Here is a 17,417-nt window from a genome sequence, read left to right on the forward strand (position 1 = left end):
TATATATATATATACACTCGGTGATTTTTGAATCGAGAAGCAAATAAATCCAAAAACTACAGCCTGCGACTGTCTGTAAGCGATTCAGCAGCCCCGAAGCACTTATAATAGGAGGACATGGCAACCTCACAACTCAACAGCATTTCCCGAGCACAGCTGACTCGGTAGCCACGCCCCCTCTGTCTGACATCACGCTCCTGGCAGCCCTGCGCAGTTTGCTTGAAATGCGTCGTATGTGTGTTGTGTCACGTACTATACTTCACTTTTGCACAGTTTTGGTCGTGCTCCTCCTCATTATGAAATGCATGGTTTATAAAAATAGTAACGGAGGATCGTCGTAAACCGAAACACGCCGGATTTTCCTGGTGAGGCAATAAAATGCGAACTTGAACTTCCTTTTACTTTTGTATAAAGGCGAAGTCATTGACTACTAGACGTTTGCACTAACAGTGTGCATTTAGAAAAACACGAAATGTAAGTTGCATTACTTTGCATTGAAGTGTTGGGTTGCCAACTTTTAAGTTCAGCTTGAAGTGAGATTTTTTTTTTGGGGTCGATCTCGATTCAATATCAATTCATGTGTATATAGTGTAAAAAATAAGGGGATAAAAATATTTTGTTGAATGCCTTTTTAACACCATTTTAAGCTTGTTTTAAATTCAGTATTTGCTTGCATTCATTGTGTGTAATTATGCGAGTATCATTTAAAAAAAGGATGTAGGGTAGGCCTAAGTTGTTAACTTTTTGAATTTCTCATTTAAAAATCTAGTGTTTAATCATGTCTAAATATTTATTCAAACGAAAAACTTAAAAAAAAAAAAAAAAAGCAGGTATGACCTGCAATATTCTAGATATATTTAGTAAAGAGCCATACAGGTACCTAGTGGGTAAACCATGGCATTACAAATAAAAAGTATTTTTTTCTGACCACAAAATGACTCTAATTTGCCTCTTTGCATTGGAATTTAAAACCCTTTTCTCTATTTTATCCTTAAATACTACTCTAATTGCTATATAAGTAATAGAAATATTAGTAAACAATATTTTAAGTCATTAATGGACCATAATTTTTGCACAAATAGTATGTATTACCAAAATATCTCCTCAAAATAAGAAATAAATATTATTGAACTAAAATATACAACACTTATTTAACTGAAAAATAGTTAAGCTGTATGCAATGCTCACTACTGTAAGCAGTAAGCAATGTCTGAAGGTTAAGTGCGCCAAAACGGTATTTATTGTTAGAATTTAGTATTAAAGCTTACAACATTAGAAAGCTGAGACTTTGTTTCATGTAGCAAGCAGGGTTGCCAATTTGGCGTGAGATTTACATGGGCAGATTGAGAGCGTGAGACAGAGCCTGGAAGCGCGTGTCTCATGCCAAATGCGTGAGAGTCGGCAACCCTTCAGTTATCCAGCTGAGATTGAAATAGTCATTGAGCCTGCCATGTTTCCACAGCTGCAGAGTATTACCTGCTATTGCTTACTAGAACATTTAATACTCTAAAATATTTACAAATATGCATCACTTAGAATGTTTCTCTTTTTCAGGTCTCGCATGGTACCTCTTTCCATTAAACATGGCCTGGTCTTTGGGATGTTGCCATAAAGACACACCCCTCGAAGAGATGAACGCTGACCTATTTTTTACCACAGTATCAGATGGCCCAAAAGAAAGTTCCACACCGATTTTGCAGGACATGTCCCACTCAAAAACAGACAGCGGAAAGAGGCCAGTTAAAATTCGTCCACCGAGCCCGAAGACTACCCCAAGGCCAACAGCAGGCCGCAGCCTGTCATGTGAACCACCAACCAAATCCATCATCCAGAGGCGGACGCAGTCCCTTCCATCTCCGTCGGAGAGAAGGAGGCTTAGTCACCGAGCCAGCGTCCGGTTTGTGGACTCTTTAGGCTTGGACCTAGAAAGTGTCAAGGTTTTTAAAAGCGGGGAGGACCCTTTTGTCCCAGAGCATGTTCTCTTTCGACTGTTAACGAGCGCAGAGTTAGCCTCAAGTAAGGGGATGGAGATTTCCCTACCATATTTGAAACCGATGTTCTCAGTCCAGCCAGGTGACTGTTCAAACTTCACAGAGCGTCTGCGTTGCCAACAAGTATGTCTAGAGCGGGTTTTGTGCTATGAGCCTGGCATTATAGGGATAGTTCAAGTTGTAAACTTGGCGTTTGAGAAGGAAGTGAGTGTTCGCTACTCTTTTACAAACTGGAAGAGTTGCTCAGAAACCAAGGCTTACTGGGTTGCAAGCAAATCCATTTCAAATGGGCCTTGCTGTGACACTTTTCGATTTCATCTACCCGTTCCTCCATATATCCTTCACCCTGGAGCAGTGCTGGAGTTTGCCATTTGTTATAAAGTAATGGGCATGCAGTTTTGGGATAACAATGGTGGGCAGAATTACAAATTAACCTGTCAGAGTTATAACCTGCCTGTGCCGAAGGAATGTGAAGACAGCGTGATACACTTTATCTGAAGACAGACACTGAGAGTTAGATGAAACTTTTTTTAGAGCACTGTTTCACTTTTATATTTTGCTTGCAACCACCAGCATTTTCACTATGTGATATACAGTGGGGCAAATAAGTATTTGATACACTGCCGATTTTTCAAGTTTTCCCACTTACAAAGAATGGAGAGATCTGTAATTTTCATCGTAGGTACACCTCAACTGTGAGAGACCGAATCAAAAAAAAAAAATCCAGAAAATAACATTGTATGATTTTTTTAGTAATTAATTTCCATTTTATTGCAGGAAATAATTATTTGATACAATAGAAAAATAGAACTTAATATTTGGTACAGAAACCTTTGTTTACAATTACAGAGGTCAGACGCTTCCTGTAGTTCTTGACCAGGTTTGCACACACTGCAGCAGGGATTTTGGCCCACTCCTCCATACAGGTGTTCTCCAGATCTTTCAGGTTTTGGGACTGTCGCTGGGCAACATGGAGTTTCAGCTCCATCCATAGATTTTCTATTGGGTTCAGGTCTGGAGACTGGCTAGGCCACTCCAGAACCTTGAAATGCTTCTTATGGAGCCGCTCCTTAGTTGCCCTGGCTGTGTGTTTGGGGTCATTGCCCTGCTGGAAGACCCAGCCACGACCCATCTTCAATGCTCTTACTGAGGGAAGGAGGTTGTTGCCCAAAATCTCACAATACATGGCCCCATCCATCCTCCCCTCAATACGGTGCAGTCGTCCTGTCCCCTTTGCAGAAAAGCACCGCTGACCTTCTGAAAGTCTTGATATTTCATTTGTAAATAATAACTTGAAGCTGTATGAAATATGAGATTTTTAACTGTAAGTGACGACTGTTTAACTGGACTGTAGCACTGAGAGTATTACTGTATGTTGATTTGATAATGTAATGTAGATTTAAAAAGTGCCTTTACTGTATTTTTTACCTTTCAGGTTTGCACTTACCTATTGTCACTATATGGTACATTTTCATAATACTTGTGGATATTGTAAACACAGATGTTGATAGAATAAATAAGGATGGGTAATCCCACTTGCGTTGAAGAACTGATAAAAAAAAATTCAGCCATTCTTTATTGCATCGCATTGTCCTTCACATAAAACCTTCCAATAAAGCCATATGTAGACACAAATTGCTGTATGTGAAGTATTGCAGGGGTGACAGCTTTCTGTAGGCCAAAACTCAGATGAATTATAATTTTAGCACTTCCGATTCCATTGTCTGAAGTCAGTTGGTTTTTAGAAATGCAAACTTTAATAGAAAATGTTTTTTAAATAAAGACTGAAAGAGTTGTTGGAAGTTGTTTTGTCAAATGAACCGGAACTGATGCAAACTACTGGCTTGAACTACAAAATATGTCATCAGCACTTTTCTTAAGTGTTTTTATTGTAGCTTCAGTTTGTCTGTGCCATGATTCAGGTTATAACAACAAAGCCATTTACATTTACAATAAATGATGCTAAAAGTCATGTCTTGCATGTTTTAATAAAATTCTGTTAATTAAAACTAATGCTATTTCATATGTGTACCCTTACGAAAATAACCATAGTTTTATTATAGTAAAAGTGTATTGACCATGTTTTTTGGCAGATTGATTTGTATAACCACAGTTTTACTACAAATACCATAGTTTAAACTATGGTTAGCATAGCAAACCCATGCTTAATTTGTGGTTACCATGGTTTAACTACAATAATCATGTCTTTTGTCTTTATTAGTAGTAAAACCATGGTTAATTTTCATAAAGCTGGAATTCATAAATCATTGAAATATTTCCAGTACGTTTTATTTGTAAGATTTCAGCCTTTCTGGTATTGAAGAAATGTTTTTTATTTATTATTATTATTTTTATTTTTTAGTATAGTATTTAGTCTGTAGTAGACTCAGTAGTTTTGAATCGAGAAGCAGTTCAATCGATTCACTGAAGAGATCTTGATTCAAAGTTTTTTTTATAAATTTTTATTTTATTGCTTAGGGAATACAAAAGTGGAAAAAACATATGACGAGGAAGAGAGCCAGCCAGGGGTTCAAGGTAGGGTTGTGACCTTCAGCGAGGCAAAATAAGGGACACCCATCCCCCCAAAAGAAAAATGAAACAAGGACACAAATAACAGCTCAACAATAAACCATGAGAAAACGTAAGCTTGCAACGGAACACATTTATATAGTTATTTTTGATTTTATTTATAATTATTATTTATTATTAGTCTTTTTTTGACATATCTGCAGCTGTTACCTGGATGGGATGAATTTCTTTTTTTTTTTATTCATTTGCTTAAATTAGGACTACATTATTATGTAATTATTTGCTCTATTTTTATCTAAATAATTTAGCACTTTTTAAATGCCAAATTGTATATGACAAATATGATGATTTATTATGTATATATTTATGAATAATATAAAAGATTAATTAATAAATAGGGCCTGACATGAATTATAATCTATTAATCCATCTTTCTAATAATGTATAATAATATAAGAATAATGTCTACCAAGCTCTGATAATGTCCTGATAATGTATCTGGAATATTATATAAACAGACTATCCAAATTTTAATAAAACAATAGGCCGATACCTTTAGAAGCATGAATGTGTCTGTCACTTTACATTTACATTTAGTAGACGCTTTTATCCAAAGCGACTTACAAATGAGGACAATGGAAGCAATCAAAATCAACAAAAGAGCAATGATACGCAAGTGCTATAACAAGTTTCAGTTAGCTTAACGCAGTACATGTAACAAGGTTTGTTTTTAAATTATATAATAAATAAAAAGAAAAACAGATTGAATAGAAAAAGAATAGAGCAAGCTAGTGTTAGAGGCCTTTTTTGCTTTTGATAAAGGTAAGGTTCACCCAAAAATGAAAATTCTTTCCTCAGGTGGTTGTTCTAAACCTGCATAAAGTTCTTTCTTCTGTTGAACACAAAAGAAGATACTTTGAAGAATGTGGGAAACTAAACAGCTGCTGGTCCCCAGTAACTTGCATAGTAGGGAAAAAATATACTCAGTCATTGGGGACCAGAAACTGTTTGGTTACCCACATTCTTCAAAGTATCTTCTTTTATGTTCAACAGAAGAAAGAAATTATTGTAGGTTTGAAACGACTTGTGGGTGTGTAAACGATGACAATTTTTTTTTTGGGGTGAACTATCCCTTTAAGTCAGTCCACAGTGAGCAACTGAAATGCTTCTCTGCAAACTGCGCGTTCATCATTAGTTTCTGGACAGACACATTGATAACTTTCCCATTCAGCCCTACATAGAGAGTCTTCTTGTGTTCAAAGGGCGGACCGGGAGGACGTGAGCCGCGCATGCTATGTTCAGTGCATAGACGGGTTCCTGTGAAAGAGCCTTAAAGGGATAGTTCACCCAAAAATGAAAATTTGATGTTTATCTGCTTACCCCCAGGGCATCCAGTGACTTTGTTTCTTCAGTAGAACACAAACAGAGATATTTAACTCAAACTGTTGCAGTCTGTCAGTCATATAATGGAGGTGAATAGATATCGCGACTTTGAGAGTCAAAAAAACATACACAAAACCAAATTAAACCCTGCGGCTCGTGACGATACATTGATGTGTAAAGAAACGAAACGATCGGTCTGTGCAAGAAACTGAACAGTATTTATATCGTTTTATACCTCTGATTTACTGCAATGTCCGAACTGTCCTGAGCGCGTTCTGAGCCAGCGTTCTTGTCTTCTTCTTCGGCGGCGCATGACGCGTCTTCTTCTTCTTGCTTCTTTTTGATCGCAGACTTATAAGTGCATTACCGCCACCTATCTCTCAAATGGTCCATTGACCCTCTATGAGCCAGCGTTCTTGTCTTCTTCTTCGGACCATTGACACTCTATCTACAATCTCAGTTGGGAGTCACCTACATCTTGGATGCATCTCGCAAATGAGCTTCTCTAAACCTTCTTATGAAATGTATTTCATTATAATGGCTATTAGTATTATCCACCCTGCAAAATCCTTGGCCTTTGTAAAACACGGGACAAATTGCGTCCCGTATTGATTTGATACGGACGCATAATTTTACCTTCAAATACAGGACAACCCTAGTTCAAGGATGGCCAAACAATACATAGCAATTAACATTTAGGAGAGAGAGAGAGAGTATCTCTCAAATGGACCATTGACACTCTATCTACAATCTCAGTTGGGAGTCACCTACATCTTGGATGCCCTGGGGGTAAGCAGATAAACATCACATTTTCATTTTTGGGTGAACTATCCCTTGCGTTCTGGAGACTCCGTCGCTATGGAAACAAAGGCCAAAATACAACCACTCGCAAATGAGCTTCTCAAACCTTCTTATGAAATGTATTTCATTATAATGGCTATTAGTATTATCCACTCTGCAAAATCCTTGGCCTTTGTAAAACACGGGACAAATTGCGTCCCGTATTGATTTGATACGGACGCATAATTTTACCTTCAAATACAGGACAACCCTAGTTCAAGGATGGCCAAACAATACATAGCAATTAACATTTAGGAGAGAGAGAGAGAGTAATAATAATAAATATTATTAATAAAAATAAAATTACAAAAAACTATTACATTAAAAGAGCGTCTTGTAGTCAGATGTTGTGTCCATTTTTGCGCCTGCGCGCACACGTCATCTTTTTTCCCGCGTTATCAAACGTTACAGAGCAACCGTCAAAGACGAAGTACATCGCTCTTTAGCAAACTAACTTATTTTGAGTGGAAGTTGACCATTTCCGTCTCGGTAGTTGTATCTTAACGATCTACGTTAGCTTCACATTATTAGTTAGTAATAAAAAGTATGTAAAAGTTGCTCCTGAAGGCCAGTGAAGCGTCAGAGTCATAATCTGAGGGAAGATCTGAACACTTGGCGACAGCCATAGCTACGGTTTAATCTAATAATTAAAATATGATCGCCTTCAGCATGAATTTGTATGGTTATGTCTATTATTTTGCTGTTTCGTGCTACAGTAATTTTGCTGTAACTGTTAGTTTAGAGCGTTATTAACTACAAATCCGCTAACAGCATAATTTGGTTAATATATGGAATTTGATTAATACATCGCATAAACAAATCTAAATCACATCGTTTTGTTTCTTCTCTTTCTTTTTTTTTGTTAATTTAATTCAGTTCTGAGAAATATGGATAACCTTACTGACACTTAGAAACTTTAAAGGCAGCTGAGGCCTCATCTTTTGGGACTTGTGTTTTGTAAAAATCCATTGTAATGAGTATACTTAGTTTAGAAAGTGTGATCATAGAATTATACTGAAACACATATTTAAAAAGAATTGTAAATGCTATGATCATTACAAAACTCATTTCTAGACTGTACTCATATTGTGACTGATTGTAGCTGCATATCTGTTGTGGTTCAGATTATGATTTGCAGGTGTCTTTAATGGAGGCCCTCTGCAGAATGGCTTCACCAGCTCAGAGGAATCAACTAGCTGACTCCTGGTTTACAATGACCTTTGTTACAGTTTTATCTTTACCAAATTCTGTTTTCCATTATTTTCTGGATTCCATTTGAATGGTTCCACAGAAATACTGCACATTTAAATTTTTCTCCTAAATAAATTCTGGTAAATAATATTTTTGGTAAATACTCCTTTAAAAAGTGTTTTTTGATTATAATTTTATTAGTAGTAGATTAGAACACGTGGGTATGTTGTCATTCTTACACTATAATACTGAACTTTGATTTCAGTGATTTGGACTATGAGATGGACACTTGCTTGTGTTTCACTTTACTTTTTTACTTTTGGATTTAATTTGGTTTAATGAAATATAGTTTAATAAAATATTCTTAAGTAAAACTGTAGATTTTTTTGTGGGAAATTAATCGTTTAGATTAATCGATAAATAAAATAAAAAAAGTCATTAGTGGCAGCCCTAAAATCAGCTAATAGGAATGAAACGCTTATATTAAATGTGTAATCACTTGTTGTTTGCAGCAAATCACCAGTCATATTTTTAATCCCTCTTGCTGGATTTCAGATGTCTGTTAGGAAGACCTCTATTGTGAAAATACCTGTTCATGTCAACCTTAGTTCACAGGAAAGTTCGCAGGTGAGTCAGGCTCAAAGGATAACTTTAAACTTAACACTTCTTCCTAAGTTGAATTGTGATATTACAGGGTGGCTTTCTCTCATAGGGTGTGGGTTTTTGTCACAAGGGTTTAACTGTCTGTGTTAAACTAACAGGTTTTTGTTCCTGAAAGTCAAGTGTCCCCCTCTCTGCATGTAAAGGGAAGAGGGTCATCATCAGTCAGGCATGGCATTCCCTGCCAGCCTCCCACACATCCAACACCAGATATAAACAATGTGTCCCAACAGGTAAGAGAGGATGCTCACAACATAAACATTGTAATTGTTCATTTCAGGACGCCTGTAGAGCTTTTATCGAGCATAATGATATTTTGTGATAGCTTTGAATTGACCACAGACCTGATGTCATTCAAAGCTGAATATTGTTCCCTCTCAAGCCATTTGTGAAACACACCTGCTTGTCTGATTTTTTTTTTAAACTAGGCTTTTTCTCTGTTACCACCAGCTGCCTGATGAAAATATTAAATAAAAAATAAATATAGATAAAGTAGAATTAAAATAGAACAGAACGTGTTAGAGTTAGAGGGTCAAATAAAGGTGGAACAGATGTGTTTTCTTGAAAATGGCTAAGGACTCAGCTGCTCGGATTGAGTTGAGCAGGTCATTCCACCAGGAGGAAACAGTTAATGAAAAAGTCTGAAAGTGGTTTTGAGCCTCTTTGAGATGGCACAATAATACGCTGTTCACTTGCAGAATGCAAGGTTCTAGAGGGCACATAACTCTGAAGTAATGAATTTAGGTTAATGGGTGCAGAGCCAGTGGTGGTTTTGTAGGCAAACATTAATGCCTTGAATTTTATGCGAGCAGCTACTGGTAGCCAGTGCAAATTGATGAACAGAGGTGTGACATGCGTTCTTTTCGGCTCGTTAAAGATTAATCTTGCAGCGACATTTTGGATTAATTGTAGAGGTTTGATAGAAGTGGCTGGAAGACCTGCCAAGAGAGCATTGCAATAGTCCAGCCTGGATAGAACAAGAGCTTGAACAAAGAGTTGTGTTGCGTGTTCTGAAAGAAAGGACCGGATCTTCCTAATGTTGTATAAAGCAAAACTGCAGGACCGGGCAGTTTTAGCAATGTGGTCTGAGAAATTCAGCTTATCATCAATCACAACTCATATGTTATGCATCATATGACCCCTTTAATTTATCAGAATACACAAAGTACACAAGGTTTTTAAAGGGCTTATCGGATTAACATTTTCCACAAGTTGACATGATTTATTAGGGTCTTCATGAAATGTATGTAACATATTTTGATTAAAAACCACTCAATGGCTGTGTAAAAAAGGGTTAGGCTTTAAGAGTCGTCTCCGATCACACTTGTGGTACTTTGATATCATACGCTGATCGGTCTGCACAGCGCCGACGCGTCTCGAACAAGCCTTATGCTACGCCTACGTCCTACATCATCCGCTGGACGCCACTCTCTCGTGAACGTGCGTACGACAGTTAGCGGAAGCTAGAGATTAAGGTTTATAAAGTTTTAAATATGGATATTTTCTTACACAAATGCATCGCTTCGTTTCAGAAGGCCTTTATTAACCTCCCGGAGGCATGTGGACTTCTTTTATAATGGATGGGTGCAATTTTTTGGACTTCAAATTTTGGGCACTGTCGAGCCCTGATGTGCCGATCCAATACACATATTGGGTATCGGCTCCGATGCTGCCATTCTTTGCCATATTGGGTATCGGTCAGACAGGGCGGATTCAAATTCGATATTGTGCATATGAATATTTAAGTCCTTAAATTAAAGTTCACGTAAACCCTTTTCTCTGCTGTGGCTGTGAGCCGTTCTCCATTCAGCATCTGGTCATCATTCTGGTCGTGTTCGGTTACAACAGTCAGCTCGATAAAACTCTCCCAAGTTCATTCAGTGTTCCCATTATTATACTTGATTTGTAGATAAATGTGTATGATTTTGCATAAAATGACTTTATCTTGCTGGAGTTTATTGCTGTTTCTAAATCATGTTGCAGGGTGTCTGTTGAAATAAAACACGGGAGTAGAAAAGACTATAAATTGTTTTTAATGCACACAGCTGTTGTGACTCCATTGTGCTTCAAGCGCATCATTCTGGCACCGGATGTGCATACTGTAAGCGCTTTGTGCCGCACTGCATTTGTTTTGTCCTATCTGTTGTTGCCTCATTAAAAAATTATCTATACATTTAAAAGAAATAGATTTTATAACAATACAAATAGCAATGTGTAACATTTTAACAGATTTAGTGCTACACTTTTATTTGTTCCCCACTAAATAATGTTTTTTCACTAAATGTTTGGATTTATAAAATTATTGTGTGCTGATTTTTCAGCAACTTTTGCTGCTGAATTATCCACTAACCTAGTTTATAATATATTTTTGTCAGATTATGAATATACATAAATTGTTTCATATTTGTTTTATTTATTTTTCTTTATAATGAAGTAATCTGTATTCGGGCTGCATGATTAATCAAAATTAAATCGCAAAGGTGATAAATCGCGATTAGGCAGAAGCTGCGATCTTTCAGTGAAGCACGGTTCCCTTTCATGGGAACTTCGAACTGCGTCCTCTAGGGGTCTCCAAATGCATCCCGCAGAAGAAATCCAGGCAATCCCTATAGCAGTTGCTGAGTAAACAGAAGATTTAACTCAATGTGACTAATAAACACACGACTACGACAATATATGGTTTTATCTGAACGCATCTTAAAAAGTTTATTATAATAAAGTATATAATAATGCAATGCTAATTGACATAGCCTTTATCACTGCTTAGAATACAATGAAATGTGTTGTCTGCCTTATTCTGTGTAAGAAACCACATCATATCACAGAAGGATTTATTTCAAACACTCGACTGACGTTATGAAGTGAGTTTTGAGTAAAAACATGTTATTAAATGTGGTATTTTCACATACTTTCAGATGGCGCAGCATTTACTACACCGTAGTTCAATGCGAAGCTACGCAAACAACTTTCATAATCGCAGAATGATTTGTTCGATTTCATAATCACACGATTAAATCGTCTGCGATTATGAACGCGATTTTGCGTAGCTTGTCGGTGAACTACAGCTCTGTGTAGTAAACACTGCTCCATCTGAAAGCACGTGCTGGAGATTTACTACTGATTACAGAACCGGCTTTACTGACAAGATGCGCAGAACAGTCGCATTAGATTAATCGTGCAGCCCTAGCTGTATTTAGTACATTGTGAAAGAGTGATCATCAGTTCCACAAACGGTTACAGAAATTCTACATCGATTTAAAAGAAAAAAATAACTGCACTGGTGTCAGATTGTTATCGATATCGACCAATACTGAACCCCAGGTATCAGAATCGGCATCGGAGGCGAAAAAGGCGGATCGGAGCATCACTACTTCAAATTCAAGATTTTACTGATGTAGCCTAACAAATGGAAAATAGAGTTTATGAAACACTGTTACACTAATGAAGCAATATACTGATTAGTCATTACTGAGTAATCATAAAGTCATAAACAGCTTAACGCATGTAATCTCAGTGAAACCTGTTTGTGTCTTTGTCAGTCGACCCCTGCTGCTCATAATGAGGACCGACAGAAAATCCAGAGCTTAAAGGCTAAACAAAAGATGTACCACAAGGTTCTCTGAATTTATTTAAACACACATGTATATATATATATATATATATATATAGATAGATAGATATATAGAGAGAGAGAAGGAGAGAGCGCAAGAGAATATATACTGTATATAATGTACTTTTACATTTCATTAGATTGCTCATGTCATGTTTTCTGTTTTTGGTACCTACTTTTTCTCTTTTTGGCATCTAACCCTATAAATCTTTTTTTTTCTGCAGCATATTCCTGTAGACAATGTAGTACAGATAGTGCAAACTGACAAAGAACATGAAGAGGAAACTTTTGGTATTATATGATGCATACTAAGGAAATGTCACTGCTGATGTGAACATATTTGAATGCTTTTAACTTTATTTTATTTCTTTGTGTAAAAGATAATAACATTGTCCCAGACTCCCAACCTGTGACAAAGGAAAGCTCATAATGAGTGTATTTCTGTGACATTTCGGTTACAGTTTCTCAACTATTTAACATTACGTCCATTGTAGAGAGGATTCTGTCTGCTCAGTGCTCACAACATAATGTATGCTTGTTTGTCTATGTTTTACATGTGTCTGATCAGTTCACCAGCTCCCTGGAGCTTGAACTCTAGTAAAAGGAGAATCTCTGTATCTGGATCACTGCTGGCTTGGCAAAAAGATTGCTCTAAAAACTGCACTATATCAGGTGAGTTATCGGCAGAGATATTAAACTACAATACATGACTCTTGAATACTTAATTGTGATTGGTCAATCACTGCATTCTGTAGATTTTTGTATTATTATGACCTCTATACTATAATTAATTGACTGTTTGAACCAATGTCCTACATATCTGTGCTAGTTTCATGTCTCTTATGACTGTGCAGTCTCATTCTCACAGAATAAAATATAATAATTTACTCTCATTATTACTCCTCCATCACTTTCTAGCACTACTATTCAGGGAGGCAAGTGTAATCCAGCTCATGAAAGAATGAGCCAGTTCTTTTTATCCTGAATCTGTTAAAAGCTGAATCAATCTAATTACTTACTCACCAAATCTGTGAGATTGTTTAATGAATTTAACCTGAATTTCCCTGCTTCAAAACCAGAATTGTATAGGAAACACTGTTCCTGATATGTTGTCACTATATGAATCAGGTGGCTTTGTGTAACCTTGCATTCTGTGTAATCATCTCCAGATGGTAGTTCTCATCCCCCTGCTCAGCGTCTGTCCCCGGCACAGTGTGCATCCAGAGCCCTGAACCAGAAGCAGCTGCACACCCAGCTCACTCAGAGATTGGAGGAGGTGGTGAGGGAGCAGCAGGGTACAGATGGCCATGCAGCCCAGAGAGGCTCCTCACTGGAGCCCAGGACTGCAGGTCAAGAGAAACAAAATATGGAGAAATCAGTCCATGCCTGCTAGACCTGCACAACAGAGAAGGAAGAGTAGTGAAGTTCAGGGTGACACATCTGACCATGAGAATGTGAGACTCTTTTAGTTGGAATAGATGTCTTTATGTTATAAAGAGCAAATATTAGTGTTTGCTAAGGTTTGAATCAGACCTGTCATGCCTTGTGAAAAAGAAGTGTGCTTAATTGCACTTGTAATGTACTTCAGATCTTAAAAGTATATATTTGAAAAACGACTTGTTTATAATGTAATGTTAATTAAACAAATAGCATCTTGAGTGTATTTAAATAGAGTACACTCATGACTAGGTCTCTTAATAAACTTTACAAAAAATATCAAATTGAAAGTTTTGCATTTTAAGTAATTGTTTCAATAATCTTCTGCTGTAAAGAAGTGCACTTATTTTGACTAACATACTAAATTACATGTAAAGACTTGATTATAATTTTAACTGTAGTGTTATTTGATAGTACATTTAAAATTATTATATTTTAAATTAACTAAATTGCTTCATTGTTACAAATGTATAATCACAAACATATTAAAATACATGGCATGCAAGTTTCAATAGAAATTACATTTAAGTATATTTTAGTTTAAATGCTTGTCAGTTCATTCGACGTTATATTTGAACCATATTTGAAAGACAATAGAAGTAATTATGGAATTACTTATTAAGAAGTACTTTAAAAAAGTAGGTCAAAAAAGCACTCTAAAGTTCAACAAAGTTTTATTTAATTAGAAATAACACAATTAAGTGTCAGAAAACATTACATTCAATTCACACTTTTTTTTATTATTTTAAAATATATATTCTTAGTATGTTCTTTTAAAGTGTATTATTTCAGTAATAATCACTGTTTTTTAAAAGTATGCTAAATAGTACTTCTTTCTCACAAGGTGTGTCCCAGTCCCATTACTTTCTCCCTATGATTTTCTGTTCTATATCTAATATGCTGTTGATTAATAGTCTGTAAATAAAAGAAAACAAAGCAAGGTTTATTATATTGAACTGCGTTTGTTGTTAATGTTCTGAAGATGGCACATGCTGCAGATGGTATGGTGAAAATTATATCCAGTCATTATAAGAGACCTGCCAAAGCATCATCCCATGAACCTGGGGCCCAGTTAAATATCGCATCTACAAACAGGTGACACAAACTGACCTTTCATTCATGCCCCACCTTTTCCTCTGTCCGCACATGCAATCACAATGTTACCTTCACTTTCAGAAACCTGCTCAATAAGAGCTGCTGTCCATCCTCCACTGTAAGTCATTTAGAAAGAAAGAAGCATTTGCAATGTCAAATCAATACATCTAGTTAAAAATGGTGTTAACTCATGTTTTTTTTTTCCTGCGCATTGTGTTACAGGAGAAAACTGGTGTCAAGAGTTCAAGCTTGCACAAAGCACATGATAGATCCAAGAAGGAGTTCCAGCAGCGTGAGTATTTAATTTAACTCCCTTCACTCCCTGAATAACTAGGGATATTTAGTTTGAAAATAGCTTTTATAAATCACTGAATTTACTGTGTTCTGTCTCAGGGATATTTATGCTTTTACAGAAGACACGCCAAAAATTAGTGTGGTAAGGACACTAATAGCTCTGAATGCAAACTAAATATCATATTTTAAATATTAAAAATATGATCATTTTCATTCATTCTTAATTTTGTCCTTTTCAGCGAAAGAAATCCTCTGATACATCCAGAGTGGAAAGCAGGTAATTCTGTTCATTTCTAAAAACATCCCCCTCTAGTGTTTAACAAGTGAACCTAAAAACAGAGTTCAGTTCAATCATTCTGACAGTTAAAATCTCTCCAAAGAAATCCTGCTTATTTGAGAACATGTGACTGCATTATATTATGTATGTGACTATATTATGTATTTTATTGCATATTCACATTGCTTTTTCCCTTTTGGTGCACCAAGTAATCCTCAGACTCTCTCCAAGTCTGCTAGGAGACCTCAGCTTCCAAAGGTTTCACAGTTTTTTTAATTATTTGAGGATGGACACTTATGCGTTTGTTGATTTAACATATGCCTATCACAAAATAGTGTTTGTGTTACAACCTAGGCTGCCAAGGCAAATGTGAACAAAAACCTGTTCAGTGATATGGACACAGACAACATGACGGAGATTAGCTGGTTAAACTCAGCCAACAGGAAACCCAAGCCCAAAGTGGCAGACTACAGCAGGCAGCCGGTAAAACCCATCTTTCCGCCAGCTGACGCTGCATGTATGCTACACCAGTCTCTGTATTTTAGAGATGTCTCTTATTTGTCATCTGCAGAGGTTAACTCCACAGTGATGATGAGTGCCATCTATTTAAGGACTACACACAGTTTATTGATAACTATTTTCTCTCCCGCTTTCATATCCTCTTGTACCAGTAAATCTCTTACACTTTTTTTTTTTTTCAGTTAAGTCGCCATATACACCTTTGACTTCACCAAAGCCAGTGAAAGAACAAATCAAGCCAAAGCGGGTAAGGACAAATGCTCTATAATTGTCACAGAGGATGCCTTAAAGGGGCCATATTCTACATTTTTTTTATTTCTACATTCACTTTTATAATATAATATCAGAGTGGGTGTGCATAGTAAATTGAACACTTTTTTTAAAAGAGCAACCCAATTTTAATTTATATGCATCCGTACTTAAGTGTATTACACTTTTTTGAATTAGTAGTATTGTATTTTCGGCACTAATATTGATGGTAATGATTCACTTTTCTCTTGGATTGGGTCAATAACTGAAAAGGCAGAAGAAAATGGGCGTACAGGAGGATAAACGGCAGCCAAGCATCAATAATAAGAAAGCCACAGGACGACCTCAAAGAGCTGCAGCCTTGACCAGAACCTACAGAGAGCCGTCTGACTCAGACAACCAGTCCGGCCTGTCAGAAAGCGAAAAAGCACCACCCCCTAAGGCATGTGGTTTTCAGCACAGTCGTATCACTGGGATCTTCATTAGTTGTAAATGCCTTTATTTAAAGGATTAGTTCACTTCCAGAATAAAAATGTCCTGATAATTTACTCACCCCCATGTCATCCAAGATGTTCATGTCTTTCTGTCTTCAGTCGCAAAGAAATTAAGGTTTTTGAGGAAAACATTCCAGGATTTTTCTCCATATAATTGACTTAAAAAAAAAGAAAGAAAAAATCCTGGGAAGTTTTCCTCAAAAACCTTAATTTCTTTGCGACTGAAGACAGAAAGAAATTTTTATTCTGGAAGTGAACTAATCCTTTAAGACTTTCAGGGTCTAGACAGACTAATGATAACAGTCCTGATGAGCTTTATGTCTCTGTCTTTTCCCAATAGAAAAAAGCAATTGGGTGAGCAGCCACGCTTCAGACGAATGTCCCAGCTCAAGCCACAGAACAAGGAGAAAAGAGAGAGAAAACCTCTGTAGACACAGCCAAACAACAAAATGAGAAGAATGTACAGAAAAAGGCAGATAAAGGCTTTGCAAAGATTCTGCGAGATCAGAGGAATTATAAAGGCAAGAAGATGTCTAGTCCAGAGCATCTCACAGTAAAGAAGACGTCATCTGCTCAGGAGTCAGCCAGGAGACTTTCAGGGTCTAGACAGACTAATGATAACAGTCCTGATGAGCTTTATGTCTCTGTCTTTTCCCAATAGAAAAAAGCTATTGGGTGAACAGCCACGCTTCAGACGAATGTCCCAGCTCAAGCCACAGAACAAGGAGAAAAGAGAGAGAAAACCTCTGTAGACACAGCCAAACAACAAAATGAGAAGAATGTACAGAAAAAGGCAGATAAAGGCTTTGCAAAGATTCTGCGAGATCAGAGGAATTATAAAGGCAAGA

At 36.7% G+C, this 17,417-nt stretch overlaps 1 protein-coding gene across 4 annotated transcripts; it reads left to right on the forward strand.

Annotated features, from left to right (window-relative positions):
• The first annotated feature begins 191 nt into the window (after positions 1-191).
• LOC107593910 (protein phosphatase 1 regulatory subunit 3D-like) lies at positions 192-2,587 on the forward strand. 4 transcript variants are annotated; one of them, XM_016283807.1, is made up of 2 exons: positions 192-365; positions 1,555-2,587. In XM_016283807.1, the coding sequence occupies exon 2, from the start codon at positions 1,584-1,586 to the stop codon at positions 2,487-2,489; it is 906 nt and encodes a 301-aa protein (XP_016139293.1). In that variant the 5' UTR covers positions 192-365; positions 1,555-1,583; the 3' UTR covers positions 2,490-2,587. The 4 variants fall into 4 exon arrangements, with proteins under 4 accessions (XP_016139293.1, XP_016139301.1, XP_016139311.1 ...); XM_016283815.1 differs by lacking the exon at positions 192-365 and adding an exon at positions 396-474; XM_016283825.1 differs by lacking the exon at positions 192-365 and adding an exon at positions 1,215-1,234.
• The last annotated feature ends 14,830 nt before the right edge of the window (positions 2,588-17,417 follow it).

This window comes from Sinocyclocheilus grahami, unplaced genomic scaffold, assembly GCF_001515645.1.
Source record: "Sinocyclocheilus grahami isolate Dianchi unplaced genomic scaffold, SAMN03320097.WGS_v1.1 scaffold10.1, whole genome shotgun sequence".
In the NCBI taxonomy this organism is placed as follows: Eukaryota; Metazoa; Chordata; class Actinopteri; order Cypriniformes; family Cyprinidae; genus Sinocyclocheilus; species Sinocyclocheilus grahami.